General features: G+C 54.7%; 1 protein-coding gene across 1 annotated transcript; it reads left to right on the top strand.

Annotated features, from left to right (window-relative positions):
• The first annotated feature begins 218 nt into the window (after positions 1–218).
• On the top strand, positions 219–12409 carry RHBG (Rh family B glycoprotein). Its single transcript, XM_061120548.1, has 10 exons — positions 219–475; positions 5810–5996; positions 6457–6607; positions 6723–6870; positions 9295–9461; positions 9735–9872; positions 9990–10123; positions 10679–10800; positions 11755–11828; positions 11985–12409. The coding sequence occupies exons 1-10, from the start codon at positions 289–291 to the stop codon at positions 12042–12044; spliced, it is 1368 nt and encodes a 455-aa protein (XP_060976531.1). The 5' UTR covers positions 219–288; the 3' UTR covers positions 12045–12409.
• Positions 12410–26481: the final 14072 nt, after the last annotated feature.

Below are 26481 nucleotides of genomic sequence, written 5' to 3'. Positions count from 1 at the left end.
AAGAGGACTTGGGGGTACGAACGCCCCACCTTCTCCCACTCCTCGGCCCGCCTCACGTCTGGGGCCCAGGCCCTCGCCTTCCCCGCGACACCCCGCTTCCTGGAACGGGGACTGGGAACTGAGCGCGGGTAGGAAGGCTCTGGCAAGCCTCCTCGTGATGGGCGGGGCCTAGCTCAGTGGGCGGGGCCTGGCTCGCACGATACCTGCCCGCCCCGCCCGCCCCGGGAGTTCTGCTCGCGCCACGCGCCTGGAGCCACAGCTGCGTCGGAGACTCGCAGCCTCTGTCCCATGGCTTGGTCTCCCCGCCGCTCCGCAGGCCGGCGACTGCAGCTGCCCCTGCTGTGCCTCCTCCTCCAGGGCGCCACCGCCATCCTCTTTGCGGTCTTTGTCCGCTACAACCGTGAAACCGACGCTGCCCTCTGGCACTGGGGCAACCACAGTGACGCGGACAATGAATTTTACTTTCGCTACCCAAGTGAGTGCGGGTGAGGGCGCACGGGGAGCTAAGACTCTAAGTTTCCCTGGTGTCTTGGGAGGGACTACTTGGGAGGGAGCCCAGATCTACCCCTAGGTGGGCAACCCTCTTGCTTTGAGATGAAGGTGCCCCAGATTTATAATAATATCCTTTCACTAGTGTCTGCCACGTTCCAGGTATTATGCCAAAGGCGGCACATGCATTTTCTCCTTTAGTCTGTGAAGTAGACAAAGATGGGGAAACTGAGCTAAGAGAGTTTAGGTGGCTGGTTCAGGGTCTGGGAACTGAGCGAGCTGGGATTTGAACCCAAATCTGAAGCTCCAGCTTTATCTACTCTCCTGTTGGCCTAGCTGGGCTTTGCCTAGAGACTGTCTTTTCTCAGGCCTCCACCTTGAACACAAGGAGAAAAAGAAATCCTCTGGGCAGGGGAGGTAGTGGGTGGGGTGCGGGAGACAGTGATGCAGGTAATAGCTGTGAAGGCAGCCAAGGCTGGTGGGTTCAGACATTTCTTCCCCAGTCCCCCAAAGCTGGTTCTTCCAGAGTCAGAGAAAAAATGATGTAAGTAGCCACCAGCCAATCGCAGAGTAGCAGCCTCACAGCCCCAAGGAGGAGGCAAGGCAGGGTCATTAACCCATTTCACAGGGAAGGAAGCTGAGGCTCAAAGGGGCTGTGATTCATTCAGGATCACCTAGTATGTGAGTGACAGAGATGGAACTAGGACTTGGTCATCCTAAGCTCCTAGCACCACAGCTCACCTGCATGCTGACAAGGCCCAGGAAGGAGAAATTTGAGCCCCTGCTTCATGTTGTGGACAGAACCTCTCCCTCAAGGTTGGGGGACCAGCCTTGTGACTCAGGCCCTGGGCAGCTAGGACCAAGGGCACCAAATCTCCCAAACTTTGTTACAAATGTTTGAGCAGGTCTCTAAGCCTCAATTTTCCCCATCTGAGCAATGAGAAGAAAGGTGCCTTCGTCTGAAAGATATACATTCAAAGAAGGCCCAGAATGTGGGTGTCTCCTATAAAAATCCCAGCTTTTATTACCTTACTTTCTGTGTGCAGAGCTGGTGGCAGCTGTCCTCACCTGACTCTCTTCCAGCCCCAGTACAAGGAAGCTCACAGTGCTGAGGATTGAGAGGGTGCAGTGGAAGCTTGGTTTTGTTCAGTCGCTCCACCGTGTCCAACTCTTTATGACCCAATGGAACGCAGCATGCCAGGCTCCCCTGTCCTTCACCATCTCCCAGAGTTTGCTCAAATTCATGTCCATTGAGTCGGTGATGCCATCTAACCATCTCATCCTCTCTTGCCCCCTTTTCCTCCTGTCCTCAATCTTTCCGAGCATCAAGGTCTTTTCCAGTGAGTCAGCTCTTTGCATCAGGTGGCCAAAGTATTGGTGGAGGTTTGGTCCTAGGCAGAAGGGGCTACACCTCCTCCTTCCCCACATTTTACCCCAATTCTGGCTGCATGAGTGAGCCACGGATGCTGAAATGAAAGCCACAGAGCTGGGATGGCAGGTTTTTGGGGTCATGCATTTGTCCAGAGTTGGAGGGGGAACAGTCCATGGACTGAGAGTTGTAAGCGCTTGCTCTAGAGTCTGACCTGGCTGCCTGTCATGAACCCCTATTTGCTTCTCCCATGGGCCTCAATCAAGGCCTCCAAGCCCTGGTTGCTTCAAAGGCCTCCCTGACCTTCCTTGCCCCTCCGTTGCATGATAAACTCTCCTGAATACACAGCTTTCTGTCCCTGGATTGCAGTAAGAGGAACAGCAGTGGGAATCTTACCTCTTTCTGCACTAGGTTTTTATCCCTGTGGACTTGGGACCCTGGGGATGGGTTGGAAAGGAGGGAGGTGTGAGGTGCCTGGAGCCTGGGGCTTTGGTGCGCCAAGTCACCACTGTCCCTGTGTCCAGGAGAAGTGGTCAGGGCCAGAGGGTGGTGTGGCCACTGCCCTTTGATTTGGGAGATGAAAGGGAGTTTTGCCGCTGCCGGTAAGCAGTGGGGCTAGCCGACGCCACGGGCATGGCTGCTCTGAGTGTCTGCTGTTACCTCTACAGGAAGGGCCTTCAGAGCCCAGCTGGTTCACTCCTCTCAGAGGTGGAGAGAGAACCAGAGAGGTAATGCGACTGCGCCAGATAACACAGCAAGTCAGCCTACCTAGAACCAGGTCTCTTGACTCCCCATCTTCAGCATTTACCCCACATTGCAAACCTCTTATTTCATGAGATAAGTCATGGAAAATCAGAGGGGGAAAAGACTAGGGGGAAGGTCTAAGTGTACAGGGGACACAGAAGCAAAGATGAAAAAGGGTTCTAAGAAAAAATATGGACAGGTTCTTTTTTGTCTGTCTCTGAGACCTTACTTGCAAGAAGAGGGATTTAAGACAGATGGAAACAGGATCTTCCTGAGTTGGGGTTAGGGGTGTGGGTGACTGGGACCAGAGTGGTTTTTGACTCTTCTAGGAGAATACAGCCTGATCTGCCCTCTTAAAGGCAGGTGGAGGTAGAGTGGTGGGGAGAGATGACCTCCCCAGCTCACCACTCCCTTTTTCCTGCTTCTCATATTTTATATCCCCACTTTACAGATGAGGAAACTGAGGCTTAGAGAGGTTAAGTGTCTTATCCATGGTCACACAGTGAGAAGTGTAGGGGTGTGTGTGTGTGTGTGTGTGTGTGTGTGTGTGTGTGTGTGTGTGCTGGAATTTAAAGCCAGCTCTGTGAGATGCTAAAGCCCCAGCTGTCCCTGTTCCCTTGTCCCACAGTCTGACCTTGTTCAGGAATCATCTGGTGGGGTTGGGGAGAGGCAGTAAGGGAAGGAGGGAGGATGACAGGTGGCCCTGGAGGGCTTTAACCTTCTCTCCAGCCAAAGGTGCATGGGTTTGGAGGGGTTGGGGATATGATGGGAAACAGACTCCATGCTGCTGGACCCAGGGATCCCCTGAAGGGAATGTTGAGGGATCATCATATCTATCCCCCTGCCTCCAGCTGGAATAGCCCCTTACCCTCCACAGCCCACAGAGAATGTCTGTGTGGAACATTCCATGGAATGGAATGAATAAAGGAGATTTCTTGGTGTTTAGATTCCAGGTGAAAAGCCGTGGGATTGAGTTTTGATTCTAAACAAACCCCAGGTGGGAGATGTAAATATTGCCATTTAAGACAAGTTCTGGAGCAGTTTGGGCACGGAGCCCTGTGCCCCAGCCCCCTCTGTTGTCTTGCTGTCCTTGGGCGAAAGAACAGACATGGCATCCCCTTTACTGTTTGCACAAGGAGAAGACAAGTCAGGTGGTGAGGCTGAAAGCACTAAGGCTGCATACTGAGATCTAAACAATACCTCTCCTTTTCTGTTGGGTTTAAGACCTGAGAGGGAAGAGAGATCTTGGCGACTTGAGGAGTGGGCAGGGCTGGAGTAGTGGCACAGTGGTGGGGACATCTAGCGAGGCCAGTGGACCTCCAGACCCTCACCCCCTTGGCCGCCGGGGCTGCATGTCCCCAACTCTCTGCAGGGGCTTGCAAACTCCTTTCCTATCAGCCCATACTCAGCACACACACACACATTTGCTTCTCTCAAAGTTATTGATTGCATTCTAAAGTTCAGTAGTACATATTTGGCTTGTTGATGGTTCTTATTTATTTGTTTGGCTGTGCTGGGTCTTAGATGTGGCCCTTAGGATCTTTAGTAGCCACATGTGGGATCTAGTTCCCCAACCAGGGATTGAACCCAGGCCCTCTACATTGAGAGCAGAGAGTCTTAGCCACTGGGCCATCAGGGAAATCCCTTGTTGTTGCTTCTTTACCTTTAAATAAAAAAGGTGATTGTGATTTTTTTTCTTTGTGATCTGCCTCTTTCTACTTGAATTCATTTACAACAAAAACGTGAATAAGAAAAGAAAAGCAGAGAAGAACACAAATAATGAAGGCTGTGAAGGCCTAAAGCAGTTATAGTTGAAATATCAATGTAGCTTTGAGCTACGGGCAGCCAAGAAAAAGGGGAAATATGGACAGTTACATGTTCTCATCAGAATAAAGGAAGCCTCACATATGTGATTCTTTGATTCCTTTGATGTCTGTCTTCCAGTGACAGCTACATTCCCAGAGTCTGATGCATGACTGCTTAGGTTTTTTGTTTGTTTGTTTGTTTTCAGTTCTATGACTTCTTAGTAAACATAAGTGAAGGAAAGCAGGTCAGTTCCTTGTTCCTTAGGGGAGATGACATTTCCTAGTACTAAGTTCCAGGAGAAATTTCCCACTTGGAGCTATGAAAGGAGAGTTTAGGGTGATGGTTGGTCGACCCTGTTTCTCAATAAGTTATTTACAACAGATGCAATAATGCACTCAAATGTTCCTCTAGTGTTTCGCAATTAAAACCAAGGATAGCACAGCATTTCTGATACACAGACCCAAGACAAAGGAAACAGGATGAGATGCACTGGCTGAACATCACCCGAGGTTGTGTTTCTAGCCCTATTTACAAGTAGATGGTGGGAGGGGTACAAAACAAAATAATACAAAGCAAATTGTTGTATGTATCTCATTTTCAATATGGCTGTTTATTATTTTAGATTTTTGTACACTAAATGGAAAGCAAACAGAAAAGACCCCAAGTCTCCCTCCCCAGAAACCCCACTGACACTTAAAAAATTCAAGTAATTCATCTATAAAGTTAAGATATCCAAAGTATAGAAAGAAGCAAACTATAGGGTAAAATCTTCTTTCCCATAAGTGGCCATATTGCAAATCTCCAGGGGGTGTTATTTGCACCAGAGTTGTATGGCTCAGCAGCCCTCCCCCTCCCTTCAATTCCTTTTTTCCCTAAGATAACCTCTTAACAAAGTTATTAATTTTATACAGTTCTACAAAGTTAACAGTTATTTTATCAATTAATTTGTAAAATTTAAAACCCTAAAATTGGAGAGGCATAGATTCTGAAGTATGAGGAATGGAGGTTAGACATCAAGATGAACTTCCAGCACAGAGGCCAGAAGGGGAAGAGAATTCCATCACAGAGGGCGGGGGCTGCTGCAGGAAACCTCACAGGAAAGGTGGGACTTTTCACCGGTCGTAAAGTCCCAGGGATTGGGCCATTGAGCCGGGTAGAGAAGAGAGCAGAAGGCTCTACTCTCTTGCTCTGACCTGGGGACAACAGGGATGGTGGGGGTCCCAAGCTGGGCAGCTCTATACCGGTGAGCCAGGCTGGGAGGCCTGGCCACGCCTTGGGGAATTTTATAGGCTTGGCTCCGGCCTCAAGGCGGCACTGGCTGGTGAGAGCTGGGGGTTGCGGCAGGATGGCTGATGGGTAGATAGGTGGTGGCCTGAGTAGTCCCAAATGCCCCCCTCGCAGGCTTCCAGGATGTGCATGTCATGATCTTCGTGGGTTTCGGCTTCCTCATGGTCTTCCTGCAGCGCTACGGCTTCAGCAGCGTGGGCTTCACCTTCCTCCTGGCCGCCTTTGCCCTGCAGTGGTCCACGCTCATCCAGGGCTTCTTCCACTCCTTCAGCGGTGGCTACATCCTTGTAGGCGTGGAGAGGTGGGCAGCAGGGGCCTCCCTGGCTCCCCTAGGTCTACCTGGGAGGCCCCTGCCCAAGGGACCCAGCTCAAGCCTGGTCTTTCAAGTCTGCTTCCTGACCTAGGTTTTTTGACCCATCAGTTGATTTCTTTTGGGTACCCTGCCTGTTCTTGTTGTCTGATTTCTTCTTCCGTCCTTGACCCACACCTCCCTTTAGGCCCCTTATTACTCAAGAGCTGTTGGGAGGATAGATAGCATCGTGGAAAAGGGCAGGGCTGGCTGTTGATTCAAAAGCTGGTTCTTCCACCTGTCCTGGGCTTTGTTTGCCAAATCTACGAATCTCCACAAAAAAGGGAGGTGATCCCTTCCCACCTCCCAGGGAAAGAATTTAGCCTGGAGCGTTCCTTGCCCCCTCCCCGCCCCCTCCCCCTCGGGCTGCCCTTGTTTCCAGCCCCCCTCACCCCCGCATCCGAACCCCCAGCATGATCAATGCTGACTTCTGTGCTGGGGCCGTGCTCATCTCCTTTGGGGCCATCCTGGGCAAGACTGGGCCGGTTCAGCTGCTGCTCATGGCCCTGCTGGAGGTGGTGCTGTTTGGCCTCAACGAGTTTGTCCTCCTTAGTCTCCTGGAGGTGAGTTGGGATGGGGATGGCGTGAGGAGTGGGCATGGCCAGGCCCTGAGCAGGGAAGGCATGGGGTAGGAGTGGGGCAAGGGGCTGCCCTTCGACCTCAGCCCCACCTCCCCAGGTGAAGGATGCAGGCGGCTCCATGACTATCCACACTTTTGGTGCTTACTTCGGGCTGATCCTCTCCCGGGTCCTCTATAGGCCCCAGCTGGAGAAAAGCAAGCATCGCCAGGGCTCCGTCTACCATTCAGACCTCTTTGCCATGATCGGTGAGGCCTGCCGAGGTGTGGTGGGTCAGGGGCTAGTTCATATCCAGGCTTGGTCTCGGGGTGCCACCTATAAGTCATGGGGTTCTGGCAGCAAACTCCCTTCCAGCTCGGACTCTTCCATCACAGCCTGGGGACCCTTGCTCATCATTTTTGGTAGTTTTATGATAGGTTCTTAGAACTCAGAGCTCATGGATCTCAGGCTCCATCCCAGAATATGTTCATGAAGGTGTTAGTCGCTCAGTCTTGTCCAATTCTTTGTGACCCCATGGACTATAGCCCGCCAGGCTCCTTTGTCCATGGGATTCTTCAGGCAAGAATACTAGAGTGGGTTGGCCTACCCTCTTCCAGGGGATCTTCTGACCCAGGGATCAAACCCAGGTCTCCCGCATTGCAGGTGGCTTCTTCACTGTCTGAGCCAACAGGGAAGCCCAAGATCCATCCCAGGGGCCTTTCTAAATCCGAGTCTGATGGTACCTATCTCTGTTTAAAGGCCTTCAGGGCCCCCCTACCCACAGTTAAATACCAGACTCCTCAGTCAGGCATACTGGCCCCTGCAGTCATTTGCTCCCCTTCCCCTCCCCACTCCCCACCTCTTTCTCCCCCCCTCTCTCAGGGTGCCACCAGCTTCTCCCCATCTCTAACCCCTAGGCCTTTTCCCTTGGTGCTGCCTCCCACCTCCTGAAGACACTTCCTCCGAGGAGATTTGCTGGAAGCCCTGGCACTCTCAGGAGAGAAGGAGAGGTCACAGGTCACCCCTGGGAGGAGTAGGGTCTGACCTGCAAGCACCCTCATTACCATCTATTTCTTCTAAGCCTGTACCTCTGCTCCTCTCCATTCACTGATGAGTCAGGAAAGGAAATTGATATTTTACCTTTTTGAAGGTAGTATTGGGTAGTTACTGAAGTGCCCATTCTTACATTAAAGAGAGACTTGCTTTGTGTCTCTTGCTCACATCTGGGTGTGTTGTGAAACAGAGCACATGGAACCCTAGGTCAACTGAGGCCTCCTTGCCCTTTGATAAGTTTGGTTTGAAGTCCAGAGGCCTCCCAAAGATTTCTGTGCTTTCCTGGGAGGCTTACATTCTCAGATTTCGTCTGCCTCTCAGCTCCTGCTGGACAGGAAAATGGGTCTCTTCCTTGATTCCTCCCAAAACTCTTCTCAGAAGACACATGTGTATGTGTGGTAGATTTTACTGCAGACTGTGGAGGTGCAGAAGTTACATCGCAACCCAGGGACCACTCAGGACTAAGGGGCAGTCACTCAAGCCTCTTTGCCGTGCTGACCCTACCCCACAGGGTCCCCAGACCCCTCCTCTCTTGCCCCCCACCTCTCCCTCCAGGACTGACCTGGGAATCTCACAGGGCAGCAGGCCTATGGAGCTCCCAGTTCCTGCCCTAGATGCCCAGGCCCAGCTCACCAGTGCTCAGGGCAGGGCCCACCCTCTCCAGGTGGCAGTTGAGGTTATAAAACAAATGATATTCCTGTTACGGATATCAAGTGCCAGATTCGTGCCTGACATGTGGTGCCCTTTGCCTTTTTCTTTTTCCTTTTCTGATACTTAAAAAAAACTCAACCCCCCATGGTTTTCAATCAAGTAACTAACTCCCTCTCATGCCAGTACCCTTCAATGGTACCAGTTGTTAGACATTTAGTACCAGCTAGGCCATAGAAGACACTTGAGAGTCCCTTGGACAACAAGGAGATCAAACCAGTCAATCCTAAAGGAAATCAACCCTGACTATTCATTGGAAGGACTAAAGCTGAAGCTGCAATGCCTTGGCCACCTGATGTGCAGAACTGACTCATTGGAAAAGACCCTGATGCTGGGAAAGATTGAAGGTGGGAGGAGAAGGGGACAACAGAGGATGAGATAGTTGGATGGCATCATCAACTCAATGGACATGAGTTTGAGCAAGCTCTGGGACATGGTGAAGGACAGGGAAGCCTGGTATGCTGTAGTCCACAGGGTCACAAAGAGTTGGACACAACTGAGCTACTGAACAACAACGAGGCCATGGTTGGATTTCCCTGGTGGCTCAGCTGGTAAAGAATCCAGCTGCAATGCAGGAGACCTGTGTTTGATGCCTGGAAGATCTCCTGGAGAAAGGAATAGCAATCCACTCTAGTACTCTTGCCTGAAGAATCCCTTGGACAGAGGAGCCTGGGGGGCGACAGTCCATGTGGTCATAAAGAGTCAGACATGACTGAGAGACTAACACTAACTAAAGTAACAGACCGTGGCTAGGTACTTGGTATGCATCATCTCCTTTAGTCCTCACTTCCTGAGGTATGTCACTAGCCCCACTTTACAGATGAGGAAACTGAGGCTGATGAGAGTAGGTGACTTGACTGCAGTTATACAACTTGTACCTTGTGAGGGAGTCACTTACTTCCTCTCACTCTGCCTGCCTGCCCACCATTTAGGGACCATCTTCCTGTGGATCTTCTGGCCTAGTTTCAACTCTGCACTCACCGCCCTGGGGGACGGGCAGCATCGGACCGCTCTCAACACATACTACTCCTTGACCGCCAGCACCCTCAGCACCTTCGCTTTGTCAGCCCTTGTCGGGGGGGATGGGCGGCTGGACATGGTATGGGGAAGAGGCGTGGGGAGAGGCAGAGGGGTGGACCGGGAGGCCAGGGAGAGGTCTGAGATCCTCCAGGGGAACAGGTAAGGGCAGAGGCACAGTGGGCTACATCTACACTGGAGGCGCTGGGGGTCAGAGCAGGAGGTGAGGCGAGGACCACAGGAGAGGTGGAGGATTAGATGGTGGAGAAGCAGCGGGTGGCACTGGTGGGCGGGCTTGGGGTGGGTGTGGCGCTCAGAAAGGGCCTCCCGTGCCTGTCTCTTCTGTGCTCCCTAGGTCCACGTGCAGAACGCAGCACTGGCCGGAGGGGTTGTAGTGGGGACATCAGCTGAAATGATGCTGACACCCTTTGGGGCCCTGGCAGCTGGCTTCCTGGCTGGGGCCATCTCCACACTGGGGTACAAGTTCCTCACGGTACATAAGCCCTTCAGGCCCTGAGCAGGGCAGGGGGTCTTCACACCCTTCCTCCTCTCCAACAGGCCTGGGTGAGGGAGGACACATGAGACTCATGATTGATGTCCTGTCCTCCAGCCCATCCTTGAGTCCAAACTCAAAGTCCAAGACACATGTGGCGTACACAACCTTCATGGGATGCCGGGGGTCCTGGGAGCCCTCCTGGGGGTCCTTGTGGCGGGGTTGGCCACCCATGAAGCTTATGGAGATGGGTGAGTTCTCCCCACCCTCACCCCACCCCCAATCCTCAATGGAATCATTATCCCCCTGAAACTAACTCCCTCAGTCTCTTTCTCCTTTTGTGGACCACCACTGCCAACAAAAAAAAGCTGCCTATTCTCATTCATTCATTGATCCATACCCTGGAAGCTGAAGAAACTGGGGTAGGGACTGCCTTCTTGGTCCTCAGTCAAGCGCAGCAGAAGGACGTTGAATAAATGATTTCAACAGTGTCATTATTAAAGGGTCAAGGAAGAGACACTGACCCTTAGGATAAATTTTTGCACATCAGGGCTCAGGGGAGAGGGGAGGCAAAAGTGACCCTCAGACTGAGCCTTGAAAGGTGTGAGGGCATTGCTGGCACACGGGATGGGAAGGTGTTCCCCTCCAATGGGCTCAATGGGAGCAAAGGCCTGGAGGTGACTCAGCCTGGCAGGCTCCCCAGGGCCCTTTCAGCTGCTGCAGAAAGCGGTGCAGGACACTGGTGCCCTGACCAGCCTTGGCTCCATGCTCCATCCCTGTCTCCCCACACCCTCCTCTCCCTGCAGCCTAGAGAGTGTGTTTCCACTCATAGCCGAGGGCCAGCGCAGTGCCACATCTCAGGCCATGCACCAGCTCTTCGGGCTGTTTGTCACACTGACGTTTGCCTCTGTGGGTGGGGGCCTTGGAGGTGAGTGACCTTGGCTGGGGTCGGGAATTGGCAGGAGGAGCTCCAGGGAGGGGAGAAGACGGGGCGGGGGGCGGGGTGTTTCTCTGGAGGAAGGGCCATTGGATCGATCCCATTGCCCTGACGTTCATTTACTCTGTTGAGCACCTACTTCGTGCCAGGTGCAGGGTGGGGTTGTGGTGTTCAGGGGTAACTCCCTCTAGGTAAGGAGAACCAAGCAGGTACTTTCTCCCTTCTGGTCACAAAGGAAGGTGGGAAGCCTGCTGACCAACCCCTCTCCTCTGTGGTTTGTGTGTGCCTCTCCCTCTCCCCACTAGAGGGCAGCCCAACCTCAGGCTGAGCCCTGAGGCCTGTGGTGCCATCTCCCGGGCGGGGGCTGGGCCGGGGTGGGGAGGGAAGAGGCCTGGCTGGCTCACCAATAGACTGGGGCACAGAAACCTTCCACAGAGGCGGCCTGCCCAATGATGCCAGGCCAGGCAGTCCCTCCTGATGTCTGTATGCTTCGGTATCCCCACCTTCCTGCTCTCACCTTGAGATCTTATCCTCAAATAAGAGTTCATTCATTCATTTAATTACTTATTTACCCAAGAAACACTTTCTGCATCCCTCTTGGAGAGGAGCCCCAGAAAGCTTACAAGCTGTGGTCCATGACAGACTCACTATTTGGTCCATTCCCACTGTGCACACTTTCATATGTGACTTCTCTGAACCTTGGTCCCCTTCTCTGTAACACAGGGATCCTATCCATCCTGCAGAGTTGCTGTGATTACTCGGGGAGGCAGTGCTTTGTCATGCATTCTGCACAGGGCCTAGCAGAAGTGGCGCTTGATAAATACTGCTGTGATCTGCCTGTGCCAGGCATCACATTGACCTCATGCCTCCCAGCTCCTCTGTGCCCTAGCAACCCCCCCATGGGGGCAGCAAAAAGCCTCACACATTGTCCTCTACTGCCACCAGGGCTCCTGCTGAGGCTGCCCATCCTGGACTCCCCGCCAGATGTCCAGTGCTACGAGGACCAGATTTACTGGGAGGTGAGATGTCGCCTCCCCTCAGGCCGTTGTCCTCTCACCCTCAAACACCCCCTTCCCTGCCTCGCCTCCTCTGGTCCAGCCTGCCTCTTTCCTTCCTCCCCTGCTCCTCTCCTCTGGGGTTCACCCTTCACCTGCTCTTCCATCCCCGCCCTCCAGGTGCCTGGGGAACATGAGCATTTAGCCCAAGGATCAGAGGAAACAGAGACTCAGGCCTAACTTGCTTCCAGCCCTTGGAAGGATGCTCTCCTTTCAGAAGAGGATGACTGCCTACCGTGGGGAAGCTCCTCATTATTAGCTCCCATCACTTCTGCTGCAGGAAATAAGACAGGAGCTCCTTTCCATAGGGAGCCTTAGGGGAGAGGTGGTGGGAGGCTAGGGAGATGGTGGAGGAGCCAGATGGCTATAACTGGTCATGGTGAGGAGAGAGCCCTGCACACCCCACCCCCACCCCATCACCCCACACCCTGCAAGTGAGGCACTCGAGGGACTGCTGATTCCCTGGACCAGCGTCACTCAGTTACTGTGAAGCCTGAGCCAGGGCCTGGCTCTCTGAAGGTGATAAATACCATGGTCACCAAGGACTCTGACTCCTTTATTTTTGTGCAGCTGAGAATGTGGGGAGTTTCTTGCACCATCTAACTCCCAATATTAGAACCTCAGGTGAAGAAAGACCTGACTGGTGACAACATCCTGCCTCCTGGGGTCTAAGGAACTCCCCCTAGGGTGCTGTCTTCTATGAGGGCAATGCCCAGACTGCGCTTACTTGCTTCCAGAGACAGGGAGCTCATTTCTCTTCAGCAAGTGTGTGTTTGTTACAAGACAGTTCAGTCTGCTAGAGAGCTCTTCCTATTCTAGAATGAATACCACTCTGACCCTCAACTTGGGTGACCTCTGAACAGAGTAGGAAGGGGGCCCCGGGAGGCTTAAGAGTAGCATAAGGAGTTCTTCGTCACTAACTCCTCAGAAGCTGGAAGCAGCCAGCCCCCAGGCACAAACTGAGGTCCCTGTCCGGAGTCTGAGGAGTGGGGCCTAGGAAGGGCAAAGCAGAGTTGCTGTAGGGAATGGGGGAGGCAGGCCCAGGGCTTCCGCCGGCCTGACACCATCAGACCACCAGAGGGCGCTCCAGACCCAGCAGAGGAAGATGGGGCCTTCATGCTCCAGCATCCTCTACCAAGAATGGAAGTCCTTCCTGCAGTTTAATGGCCTTCCTGCCTGCTTCAGCTCTGGTCCTCACTACTGCTGCCACAAGACTTTTCTGAGCGCCCAGTCCCCATCACATGTCAGGCGGTGCTAGGGCTTCCAGATCTTTCATTCGACTAGGAATCCATCCTTCCAGTAGACTAGAGCTCTTTTCCCAAACCTGAAGTGCTGGGAGCCCCTCTGCCCGCTCCTGCTGCTCCCCAGGCTTCTGACAGGAGTGAACAAGACTACAGACCTCTTCCTCAAGACCAAACCCCAGGAGGGATTTCTGGGGCCTAATCCTGGGATAGGGGCAAAAGGTGTTCCCACGAGGCTCCATCCTCACTGTAGTTAAAGGGACTGAGTTGGGCTGGAGAAAGAGGACAGCACAGAGCTGAGGAACAAGGAGGGCTGTTGAGGGACAAGTGCTCCATGGGACCCCCCGTTTGTGGCCCAAATAGGCTTGGTGTATCCCTCCCCTTGAGTTCCCCTCCTTCCTCCACAGCCTCCCCTGCCCCGTTGCTGTCTGGGATCCATATGTTGGAGGGAGATCCTTGTGCTGAGGCAGAAGGATGACTGCTGAGATTGCAGAAAGGCAGCCTGTCCCGTGAGCCCCAGGAGGGTGGGAGTCTGGACAAGCAGAGGCCCATCCCCCATTCCATCCTGCAGAGCCTTCCCTCTAGCCCTGAAAACATCCAGGTCCAGTCAGCTGACCTGTTCTGCCCCTGAGCTTCCTGACCAGTCCTCAGAGATCTGAAAGACTTATAGGAAAGGAGAGACTTGAGGATAAGACCCTCCCTGCCCTTGCTTAGCCTGGGTGGCTAAAGTTCCAGTATATGAGTATTCATTTACACATACCACCGGCATTTTGCCACCTGATCTTTTCCTGATCACTCTGGTTCTTTTCTGACCATAACCAAATCTCCTCCAGGCTTGACAAAATGGGGCTGCTCCAGCCCAGGCTGGTCACTGCTCCCATCTCAATCCAGGGAGGCTTCCTGAAGAAGTGACAATTGAACCCTCCCTGGGAGAGGACAGTTACCAGCTTCTAAGGGAGGAAGGTTCCCAGGGTGACCACCAAGAGGTCCTTGAGAAAGGAGGGATAGGGTGGTAGCTACCCAACAAGAGACGGCCCTGAAAAATCCTGTAACCAAACAGTTGAGTCTCCATTACTCCCTCGAAGCTGCTCACAGCTCAAGACACTGCTGAGATCTACAAGATCCAGAACCCTGGCTTCATAGCTCAGGGGACTCTGTCCAGGGCTGAACTCTTCAAAACCAGGCCCTTGTTTTTTCACTCTACATTTCCTCCTCTCCCTCCCACAGCTTTTCCTCTGGTGCCCAGCACCCTGGTGGGCAGTCCATAGATTGTTCAGTCCGAGTGATGGACTGAGCCATCATCATTTGCAGTTTGGGTATAGAGTGCTCCTCCATCACTGCTTTCAGGCAGATAGCTCAGAGGGCAAGAAATGCCCTATCTCCTAGGGTATCCTAGGAGCCTGTCTGCTGCCCTGTGACTGAGCCCCTCCCCCATCTTTCCTGTAGCCCCTAGCTCAGCACCATCGGTCCCCCACACACAGTGGCCCATCCATTCAGGCTGGGTCAACAGGGTGACAATGAGCAGGTCAAGGAGATGGCGGGGACAGGGGCCAAGGGGGCTCCTTCCTCACCCCTTCAGGACAATGAGGCCTCTGCCCCTCAGGGACAGCCCCTCTGATCACCACCATTATTACTCTCAATGCAGGACAATCGGACACTTGCCCACTCATGAACTCTTGCCTGTCCAGCCCCAGTGCCCGAGTTCTGGGGACAATGATGGACGAGGACCCTGAGCCCCTGCTTGCCTCCAAGAGCCCCACTGAGAGGGGAAGACCGGCTGTCCCGGGGGTCATTGTCAAGCCAGCAGGGTCAGAACCCTTAGGGAAGGGTTTCTGGAGGTGGTCACTGTTCTGGTTTGGCACAAGTATGACAAGTTTGGCACAAGTATGACAACAAGGTTTCCTGGCCAGACATCTGGCGGAGAGGTCCAAGGTTCCCCACGGACCTCAGGGTGCTTTTGTGCCTGTGTGGCCGGACCGTCCCCTCACCATCCCCAGGCCAGAAGCTCCGAGCTGCTCCTGTGACCCCTGGAGGACCCCGCCCTCCGAACCTGCGCAGCCTGGGAAAGGCCTGAGATGCCCCGCTATTGGGATTCAAATCACGGCGCACGGTGGCCCCAGCTCGAGGAGGAATTAGACACGGCGTGGGTGTCCGAAGTCGGGGGAGGTGGTGGTCCCGGGACAGACTAACTCGGCAGCCGTGCTCCCCCCACCTCACCCCGATATTTCTCTCCCACCGTCAGGATCTCCCCCACCCGCCGCCGCCCAGCTCTGCGCGCCCGTCTCCTTTGTCTGGCCCTCCCGCCCACTCCCAGCCGGGTCCACCGCGCCGCCCCGCGCGCCGCGGCCCGTGCGCCCGCCGCCGCCGCCGCCTCCCGGGAACAATGCGGGCCAATGTCTCCGGGCGGGCGAGCGGGCTATGCAAATGTCCAACGGCCTGTGAGAATCCCCCTCTGCCGCCGCCGCGTCTTCCACCGCCTGAAAGGGGGTGGCGGCCAGGCCCGGGTGGGGGAGGCGGCCCCTGCATAGGGATGAGCCATCGTCCCGGAGCGCCTACCCGGGACAGAGTGCCATTGTCTCAGTACCGCTGTCTGATCGCCCACCGGAGCCGCCAGCCCCGGGAGGAAGGCAGAAGACGACCAAAATCAGGCCTTGGGGCAAGGGAGGGGTGGTCACCTATTCCCTCCACTCCTACTCTCCCCGAAGAGCCTTAACTTCAGGGTCAGACCGTCGTGGGCTCCCAACTTGCTCCCCAGCTCACTAGCTTGATGGCCTGCCCTGCACAAACCAGTTCATTTCTCTGAGCCCCTGTATCCTGAAGGTTAAACCTAGCCTAGAGTTTCTGCTCTTCCCATCCCCCTTACCTGTTAACTGCCCTCCCCATCTCCATCCTTTTTTCACATGACATTGATCTGGGTTATCTCTGGAGCCAGTTTCCTTCTAGAACCTTGAGGGAAATACTCATGGTTTCCCCCAAACCAGGTTACTGGACAGGGTGAGCCCCAGGCCCAATCCAGGCCTCCTTCCTGCTTCCTTCTGCTGCTACCAGTTAAGAAGGCCCACCTTTTATGGGAGAAATACCAGCCATGCAGGACTGACCCTTCTCCAATGACTAGAGATTCAGCGATGGGGGTGCCACACCAAGTTCCCCCCCACAAGTGAAAGAGGTGCAACCCAGGAGCCTGTGTCCATCTAACACATTGCACTGTTCAGCATTGGAGGAATATATCTGGGCAGTGGGCAAGAGACTGTGCTTGGAGCAGAGTCCGTTTTAGCTGGGAACTTGGCCCTGGCTCTTGGGGGTTGCAGGCTGAGCTCCAGTAAATGGACTTTCAACTCTGCAAGGTGCAGGACCTGATTTCACCTTTCCTAAATTCCCGCACAGGCTCAGGATTCACGACTGATGCCCCTAGGGTGAGAGCTATTTCAGAAATGGTGCCTGGGCCCTTGAAGCAGTGATGCTTCTGGGACTCACAAGGTTTGAGGGGGAAAAACCAACTGGAGCAACAGTAAAATGAGAACTGATCAGGGAAGTTCAGGTTTTCAGTCCCAGTTAGGCAGGTTTCCGTGGTGGCTCAAATGGTAAAGAATCTGCCCACAATGCGGGAGACCCGGGTTTGATGCCCAGGTCAAAGAAGATCCTGGAGAAGGGAATGGTAACCCACTCCAGTATACTTGCCTGGAGAATTCCATGGACAGAGGAGCCCAGTGGGCTGCAGTCCTCGGGGTCACAAAGAGTCGGACCTGACTGAGCGACTAACACATGCACACAGGCAGGAGAAAATTGAGAGAGGAAGAGGAGGAAGATGCTGGTAGGGCAGGGGTCTTGTGGGAAGCAGGGGTTATCGGGCTGCCTCCGAGGCCTGCCTGCTCATTTCTGGTTTGGCCTGGGGCTCTTCTGTCTTCCTGGCCTCTGTGAGGATCCAGGTACAACACGCATGGCAACTCCTTTCTGGGGAGGCAGAAGTGGGGTGCAGGCAGTGGAGCCTGGCCTCCTGGGAGAGCATTTGGGAGACTATGAGATAAGAGGGGAGTTTGAGGTGGGGTCAAGGGATGTGGGCTGGGAGCTGAGAAATTTCCATGAGCTAGGGAAGCAGTCAAGAGTTCTGTCCGCCTTTGCTGTCCACCTTTGAAAGTGCTGGTGATTTAGTCGCTAAATTGTGTCTGGCTCTTTTGTGACCCCAGGGGGTGTAGCCCACCGGGCTCCTCTGTCCTTGGGATTTTCCAGGCAAGAATATTGGAATGGGTTGCCGTTTCCTTCTCTAGGGGATTGTCCCTGATTCAGGGATTGAAACTAGGCCTCCTCCATTGCTGGCAGATTCCTTAGGGACTGAACCACCAAGGAAGCCCTTGGAAGTAGGCTCCCTTGCAACTCTTCACTGGGTCTCTGCTCCAACCTGGAACCCTTCAAAGCATTCTGACTTGGGGCTGCCCAGACTCTGAGGACCCCCAGATGCCACCTCTGGAAGAAGCCAAACCAAGGCCTCACTTGTCTCCACACCTGGCTAGAGCCTCCCCTTGCTGGGCTCCGGAACACATCCTTCCCCGCCTTGACCCTCCCTCATCTCTTCCACTTGCAGGTGGTCCCCAGAGAGGCTTGCCCAGAGATTCTCTGCCCTGAAGGTGGCGCTCTGTCTCTTCAGCCTGGATTTCCAGGGCTCCCTGGGACTGTTCTGGATGGTCTTTGGAAAGGTCCTGGGCAGGATCCAAGCAGACCCAGCTTGGCTCTGAGGCTGAGAGAGGAAGTGGGCTTTGTTGTGCTAGGACATAGGCTGGATTCTTAAATTTGCTTTTCCTACCCTGCTCTCCTCGGTAAGAGAGCCCTCAGCTAGAGAAGCTGTCCCCCCCCCACCCCAGTGTCCCCTCCTACTCAGCGTAGCACCATCCATCTCCCCAGAGCAAGGAATGTGGCTCCCGGACACTGTGGGGCTTGTTCCCAATCCCCTTCTAGCTCATTTCACTCAGGCTTTTACAGGCTCGCCTCCATCCCACAGTCTGCTGTCTGGGATCTGGCTCTGAAGGCACAGACAGAGGACTCCCCTCCTCCCCGCAATTCCTCACGCTTCATTTTGTCCCAAGGCCATCTGAGGAGGCTGCATCGTGGGGGGGTCAAGGAACCCTGGTGTGGAAGCCGGTGGGGGGCAGGGTCCCCCTTCTTCCCGTCTCTCCAGCCACTGGGCTGGCCCCTGTGGTAGCCGCACTCTACAGCTGCACCGTATCTGCAAGCTAAACACAGGGTCTGCGAGCCATCCATCCCATCCATCCCCCCACTCGCGTTCCTGTCCACGCCCCGCAAGCTTCGATTATTGGTGGAATTAGAACCGGGCTTCTTGTTGGCAGTTGCTAATTAAGATCATTTATAAACGTGACTGTTAATGCCGTAGCGGGCTGCAGCCACCAACATCTCTCACCCGCACCATTGGCGAGGTGCGAGCTCTGGGATTGCTCCCGCCTGCCTCCATCTTGGGAAGGACTGCTCCCTTTCACCGCCTACCCCACCGGGCTTCAGGCCTTCAAGGCAAGGGTCAGTGGGTACAGAGGGTTCGGAGGGGGGTTAGCTGAGCCTTCCAGAGAAATGGAACTGTGAATGTGTGGTGTGGAGTGGAGCGGGAGGTGTGCTATGTGAGTCACATGATGCCAGCTAGCATCTTTCTTCCCCAGAATGTTTGGGGTTGGGTCAGGATGGAGTTCATGAATACTCTAGGGAGAGCTTGGATCCACCCCTCTAATGTGCACCCCTCTGCCCTCGTGCAACCCAAATACCAGCTTTTGCCTTAAGCCAAGTGATATAGGATTTAATTTCTCCTCTTGTGGTTGGGGGACCATTTCAGTGAGACAGTGAGACACTCCCTATAAAAGGGGATGGTGCATCTTAGTGGAACATTTACTTCATAGCTGCTGAGTACTACCAGGTGCCAGGCCTTAGGGATCTTCTCAGAAATAAATAACCCATTCCAGGGAACTGTCCCAAATCCCTCCAGGCTGGGTGAGGTCTGCCTCCTCTGTAGACCCCCTCACCCCTTTCACATTTCAGCCAGCCTCACAATGTGTTATAACAAGCTCTTCATTTTTACCTGCTCATTCTCACAAGGGGCTTCCCGGGTAGCACTAGCGGTAAAAAAAAAACTTGCCCGCCAATGCAGGAGACATAAGAGACACAGGTTCAATCCCTGGGCCGGACAAATCCCCTGGAGTAGGGCCTGGCAAACCACTCCAGTATTCTTTCCTGGAGAATCCCATGGATAGGGGAGCCTGATGGGATAGAGGAGCTATGAGCCCATAGTGTTGCCGAGTCAGACACATCTGAAGACTAAGGGACTTAGCACACTCGCAAGCACCCCCGGACCGTGCGTGGCTCAAAGACAGCGGCTCCGTGTTGCTCACTGCAAACAGTAAAAAACTTTGTTGACGCAGCCTTTCCGCCTCTCTCCCTCCTCTCTGACCTCCAGCTTTGGGCTTCCAGAGCAGGATGTGTCACATGGAACCTTTGGCCCATTTTGCCTCCACTGGACCCCATCAGCCATGACTTGGAGAAGGTGGTAGGTGGCCCAGCAGGCAGGGCTAGGCCCCTCAGGGGCCTTCCAAGGGAGCCTGTCAGCTCTCAGCAGGCATGTCTGGGCTTCCCCTCCAGCCCAGCCTGGCTGCTGCCCCTGCCCCCGCACCCACTCATGTCCAGAGAAGTGACCCAAAGCGGCCAGGAGAGCTTGGGAAGGGACCCTCCCCCACACACCTGCTCTTCCCCATTCTTCTCCCCTCAGACTTCAATGTCTTGACTTTTTCCTGCAGCTTTTGAAGGAAGAATCCACCAAGACTTTAGTCTCTCCCCCATCCAGGAAAAAAGAAGAGAGAGAGAGAGAGAAAAAAAAAAGTCCTGAAAACAAAACTGCTACAGCACCCTTAAAGTAGGAGAGATTGGTTGGAAGGCTTTTAATCCCTTAATCCCTCTCAGATGGGCCTTGAGACGCTAATGATTTTCCTAATTATTCCCTCCCATTTTCCCATAGCTCTATAAGAACTCTCAAGAGGAGTGAAATTCCGAGTGAGCCGGTGTAGGGTGAATGGTGGGCCCAGTTCCCCCCAAATAGAGCCCAGAGTCCAGGCGGCTGGAGAGGTGGGGGAAGGGCCAGGAGTGCTCCAGCTGGGGGCTCAGGCGTCCCTGCCACGACACCCGACACCAGTGTGCAGGGCGGGCCTGGGACAAAGGGGCTGTCGGGGGCTGCCTGAGAGGCCAGGTGTGGGGCTGGGGTCCCCTCAGTGTGAATGGCCCATTATCCTGCCTAGAGGATGGGAGTGGGGGGGTCTCTTTGTGTTCCCCCCAGGAAAGGCCTCTTTGGGTGATAATCACCCTGGGAGAGAGGTGGAGGTGATGATAAGTTTCTTTAAAGGGGGCCAAGCCTCCTCAGAGAACAGTTGGTCATTCGGGCCTTTGGCCCTTTTCTTGTTTCCAGCAGCCTGGGATCCTGTGGCCCATCCATGGGGGTGGGGGTGAGTGGTAGGCCAGCAAACATGGTCCAGCTCTAGGTCCAGGCTCCCTCCCCATCACTGGGACCTGCTAGACTAAGTTCAGGGGTAACCTTCTTCAGGAAGCCACCCCCAGAGCCCCTCCCCAACCTGGACTTCCCAGGTGACTCAATGTGAAGAATCTGCCTACCAATGCAGGAGACACAGGTTCAATCTCTGGGTGGGGAAGATGGTAACCCACTCTAGTATTCTTGCCTGAAAAATCCTATGGACAGAGGAACCTGGTGGGCCACAGTCCATGGGGTCCCAAAGAGTCAGACACAACTGAGCAGAGACTGAACCTGGGCTCCCTGCGCTGGGAGCCTACAGTCTTAGCCACTGGACCACCAGGGAAGTCCTGTGTTGCTCTATTTTTTAAAACACTTATAGAGATTCTCATCTCTTCCCTATAAGCTCCCTGTGGGGTGAGGGCACAAGCTGCATTTCACGGATGACAAAACCGAGGTTCAGAGCAGTTAGGAGACTCCTGTAGGTTACCCAGCCAGGAGCGGCAGGGCTGAGCTTGGAGCCTGAGCTTCGAATCCCAGGCACAGGACTTTTGCACTTGCTCCCTCTGCCTGGAATGCTTCTCTCCCAAATGGCCACGTGGCTGTCTTCCTCATCTCCTTTGGTCTTTGCTCAAATCACATCCTCCATGACAGGAGAAGTCTGGCATTTGCTTCAGAGTGACATAGGAGGCAGGAGAGAGTAGATGGAGGTGCAGATGAAACAAGACTGGCAGTTGTGGAAGCTGAATGAAGGGCAGGTGGGGGTTCATTAGACTAGTCTGTTGAGTTTTGCATCTATTTAACATTTTCCACAAGAAAAGGCTGAACAAAATCTGGCCTTCTAGAAGCACCTTATTTTAAGCTGAATTCACTACCTCGACTCCAGTCCTTATGTCCCCTTTCTCTTTTTCTCCAGAGCATTCATCACCGTCTCTATGTATTTTGCTTGTTTCTTTTTTTTGGATTCGTGTTGGTCTCGCACACTAGCCTCATGAAGCCAGAGGTCTTGGAGTGTGTTGGTGCAGGCTGGTGCCCTGGCATGCACTTGACACTTAGAGGCACTCAGTCCATATTAGGAAAAGCCCAGATGACCTGGGTTTGCAGCTGAAGGCTCTTGACCAAGCCACATTGAAGCAGAGAAACGGCAGACTATTGGTGTGGGTTTCTGGCCTGTGGGGTCCTTTAGCACCTGGAGCCACAGCCGGAGGGTCCTTCCCAGTGCCCCCCAGCCCAGGCTAAGCCCCTAAGTGTCCCATTGTGCACCATTCACTTCTCACTTTGTCGAGCCCGTCCGCAGCCGCTGCGTCCTTTTGTCAGAGGGGCCTGGGAGTGCAAGGGGCTATTACCACGAGGCCTCATTATTCCCAGCCAGAGCAATAATGAGGAGTCCCTTCCCCAGGCTAGCGCAATCTGTAGGGTCCCTCCCATTTAATAACTATAATAACAGCCACCATTTATGAGCCCCTGCTTCATGCCCTGCTGCGCGCCAGGCACTTTGCATACATTATCTCATTTAATTCCTCCAATAGCTCTGGCAATCAGCTACTGTTTGTATCCCCATTTTTCAGATAAGAACGCCAAGACTGGGGCCCAGAACCCCGTTATCCTTAGCTCAGCCATACAGGGGGAGGAAGGGCAGGGATACACCCATGTCCCAGGTGGGGCACGGAGGCGCAGAGAGGGGAGGTGGCCTGGGAGAGAGCTCACGGCAGAGTATCAGGGCCCGCAGCTAGGACCGGGCTGCAAGCGTCCCTCAGGCACGCATAGAGGAGGGCCAGCCGCAGTCCCCAGAGTGCTCCAGGCCAGAGCAGCCAGGCCTTCACTGTGTGTTTGCAGGGGCAGCTGCTAGCTCCGGGACTTGCCCTGTGCAGAGCTAGGGAGACTCCAGGGGCTCTGCCCATGAGGCCCACCTGGTAGTGAGGAGCACTTCCACTCTCTGGGCCAACACTGAAATACTCTTAGAGGACCAGGGGGAGTGTAGGGCAGAGTGACCAGGCCCTGGGAGGAGGCAGGAACCTGGTGGGAGGAAGGGGAGGATGAGAAAAGGAACTGAAACTCCACTCTTTCCTCTCCAGTGAGGAGTCTCAGGGGTTCTCTTTTGCTCTGGCCTTTGGGGTTAAACGCTGTCCTTCCCGGGCTTCCCTGTTGGCTCAGACGGTAAAGAATCTGCCTGCAATTCAGGATACCTGCGTTGTGATCGACCCATTGATCCCTGGGCTGGGAAAATCCCTTGGAGAAGGGAATGGCAACCCACTCTAGTATTCTTGCCTGGAGAATTACATGAACAGAGGAGCCTGGTGGGCTACAGTCCATGGGGGTCACAAAGAACTGGACACAACTGAGCGACTAAAACATGCACACATGCACTGTCCTTCCCAAGCCTTTAAAAAAAGAGGCAATAATTATTATTTTAAATTGGATTTACTTCTGAATAAGCCATTTCTTCATTTTAAAGGCACAAAACTTTAGAAGCCAGAGAGGGTAAACTCTCAGGGGATCCAGGGTTTGCTGGGGAGAGGAGGATCTCTCAGAAGGGCGGAAATGGAGCAGCAGGAATGGCTTTCCAAGCAGAGGGAACATCATATGTGAAAGCTTAGCTCTGTGACACCTGATGTGTACCCAGTTCTTAAAGTGCTTTTTGCAGAAGAGGCAGGGGGGGTCTGCACCACCTCAGGCAGGCTGGACTCCCAGAGTCAGGGGTCTTTAGGCTGCAATCTGCATGCTCTTGCCCCTCAGCGTGAAGTCTCAGAGTCTAGAAAGGGTTTATCCCTCTGTCCGTTCCTAGAAAGGAGCCACCCCTGGCCAGTGGGACCCCTGACTTCTGCTTAGCTAGGGGGCTGAGCCCTGCTCTAGTCCTGCGGGGCAGACCTACCTCACCAGGGTTGTGAGGGTGAAATCCATTCATAGAGTGTTTGGTACAATGCTTGACGCAGAGCACATCTGCCATTAATGTTCATGTTGTTATAAGTGTTCCAAGGACACCCTAACCATTCCCGGTCTCAGTGTCCCCTCTCTGTAGTGACCTAAGTATCTTCTTCACTCACTCCTGGCTCCCACATTCTCCAGGCCGCCCAGAACGCCACTGAGCCGCAGCCTTCCCCTTGGTTTCTCAGGGAGAGCGGTAGGGGGAGCCTCTCCAGGCACGTGACCCTGTGAGCTGAGGTGTTCAAAGTGGAGAGAAAGACTTCCCCTCCTGGACCCTCAGCTCCGCCTCTTCTCACCCACTCTCCTTGAAGAAAAAAACACCCCCACTCATTACCAAGCCTCGCAGCCAGGCCCTGGCTGAAGCCCCGGCTAAAGGCAGCAATTAGATCGTTAGCACCAGCCCCAACCCACCTGCTTGGAGTCCCTCAAACACATTTTAATTATAATCCCTTAATCTCCCTCAGATGGCGAGGCCCAAACAGCCCCTTCCCTCACTCTCTTCCCCCAATTAAGGGGTCCTCTCAGCAGAGAGCCCCTCTCCCAGCTAAAGGCCTCCCTGCCTGGGAGCAGCCACCCCATGGGCCCTGTCGCCCGCTGTATGGGAAGGGGCCCCAGCTGGCCGGCCGGCCCGCCTGACGTTCCCTCCCTCCAGTGAGGGTGTAGCTGAAGTCTCTCCCTCTTGCCTGGGCACGCACTGAGGTGCCTAGGACCACTTGCCTTTCCCTTGGTCTCTTCTTGACCTGGTTTCCTTGTGTTCTCTGGGGAGCACCTCTCCCCGGCCCTTTTACAGTGACGTCTGTTTTTCCATCCACCCATCCATGCCACCCTGTCTGGACCAGCTGTCTCCTTGGCAATTCCGTCCAGGAGCCTCCAGGTTCTATCCCAGGGGGGAACTGAGGCCAGGGTCCTAACAGTGTCTCCTGGTGTTAGACCCCTAGTGACCTCTCACTGACCTCAGCAGAGTGCAGCCTTGCCCTCCTGCCTCTCATGCCCGTCGGGGCTCTGGGACCCTCTGCCACACAGGGGCTGGCAGAACACTGGGCAGCTTCTGTCCCTGAGCTTCGAGCAGGGCAGAGGCAGGGGGAGGGACAAGATGACCCAGCATGTGGCCCTGTCTGAAGTTGAGCCTGGATGAAGCGCTTTCCTGGGAAAGTTCTGTCACTAATTGACTTGCAAATGCCTTGTTTGTCCCCAGATTCATAATTAGTGCTAAGGATTTCTAGGGCCCCATCCTGGAGGGATCTTTTTTTGGGGGCAGCCTGTTCCTCTCCCCTCTCCGAGGTCAGCCGGGCTGGGGGTGGGTAGAGCCGGGCACCGGTGCCCAGCTGCCGTCCAGCGTTCCCACGGCTCTGGTGCCAGCGTGTGAAAGGCGAGGTGCGGGGGGCGCGGGGGCCGGGGCTCCCCGCCATCCTTCAGCCGGGACCAGGGCCAAAGCCCTGAGGCTCCAGGAAACGACAGAGCTGGGGAACAGGCAGCAGCAGTGGGTGGGGGCCGGCTGGCACCCCCAGGACGGAGAGCCCAGCCGGTGCCTGGGCTGGCATTGGCCGAGCCTCCAGCATGATGAATGGACCAACAAGGGGCCTCTCTTCCCCACGGCTTCCCCACAAAGGCCTTGGCTACACCATTGGATGTGGGGGGCCAGGGGCCACTGGAGGAAGAGGAGAGGCTATTCTCAAAGACACCCCGCATGCCCAGCCTCTGCATTCCCAGGAAGGGGGCCCTGGGCTGGGGGCCCAGCGCCTTGGGTTCAGGCCCAGCTTGGACTTCAATCTGCTGAGTGAGGAGGGCGACCCTCCCAATCTCTGTGGGCCTCAGTTTCCCCCACGGTGTTATCCCTGGCATCCTTCCCTGCCCCGCTGTCCCTCTCCGGCTTCATGCCCACTCAGTTACCCCCACAGCCCCACCCTACCTTCTACTGAGCTTCCCAGCCCTCTGCAGCTCCTCTGTGGGCCTGAGGCCCAGCCAGACCTCCTCTCCACTCAGGCGCAGGCCCCCAGCCGCCAGGGCCCTTCAGTTCCCCTCAGGTTAGGAGCTGCCGGCCAGGAAAGGCTGGAAAGGTCCTAGAGGCTGCGGCTGTCTGCTGTGAAGTCAGACAGCCCAGCGCCCTGCCACTTGCAAACTGTGTGGCCCAGAGATGTTGGTATGTCTGGGCCGCATCTGCAAGAGGCCTCACAGCGTTATCACCAGGAGCAGTGACTGTGAGTGGAAGACAGTCCATGGGGGACCTGGCACAAAGTGGAGGCTCAGTCGAAGTTCTTTTTTCTCCTGCCTCCCTCTCAGAGTTTCCTGCCATCTGCCCATGTTTCTGGGTGACAGATGTTCTTTCACAGTCCACCACCATCTTTTTTTTTGCCTGGCTCTCTCAGCAGCCCCTCTATATCCACCATTTCCTCTTCCGTTCCCTGCTCAGGACTGGCCACTTTCTATTGGTAAGTTCTCCCTGAAGTCTAACCTTCTATTGCAGGTTGTTCCCCCCCTCCCTAGGCCTGGCTTCTTCCCAGGCTGCCCGGCAGCTGGGGGCCTGGGGGAAGGCAGTAGGGGTGGGCTCTATGGTAACCCTGAGAAGAGAATGCCCTCTTTGCTCATCTGCATATAGACATCTCATTTACATACAGACAGGCCTCATCTGCATATGCTCAGTGGGACTCTGAGAGCACATTCCTCAGTGTCCGCCTGGACCCTCCCACCCCAGGCTTACCATCCCTGTCAGGGAGGGACCCCTCCCCACCCTTTCTGCCCCTGTCTGTGTCTGGGTCTTTCTGTTTCCAAAAGGCATCCTACCCTCTGTGGCTCCTTCCCACCTGCCGTCACCAGTGCCTGCTCCCCTTTCCTGTGCTCAGACTAGTCTTTCCTCCCACCTCCTCATGCCTGCCCCGGCTCCTTCTCCAGGAGCCTCCCTTCTAAGCCAGGAGCCAGGCCACTAGTGGAAGCAGAGGGCTGGCCC

This window comes from Dama dama, chromosome 20 (genome assembly GCF_033118175.1).
Source record: "Dama dama isolate Ldn47 chromosome 20, ASM3311817v1, whole genome shotgun sequence".
Lineage (NCBI taxonomy): Eukaryota > Metazoa > Chordata > Mammalia > Artiodactyla > Cervidae > Dama > Dama dama.
This window is presented reverse-complemented; position numbering and strand designations above follow the sequence as displayed.

Excerpts from the sequence above, each read along its gene's own strand:
- RHBG (XM_061120548.1), top strand. The coding sequence starts at position 289 with ATGGCTTGGTCTCCCCGCCGCTCCGCAGGCCGGCGACTGCAGCTGCCC. Across the intron at positions 6,608-6,722 it reads TCCTCCTTAGTCTCCTGGAG|GTGAAGGATGCAGGCGGCTC; the intron begins GTGAGTTGGGAT and ends CCACCTCCCCAG. Across the intron at positions 6,871-9,294 it reads AGACCTCTTTGCCATGATCG|GGACCATCTTCCTGTGGATC; the intron begins GTGAGGCCTGCC and ends CCCACCATTTAG.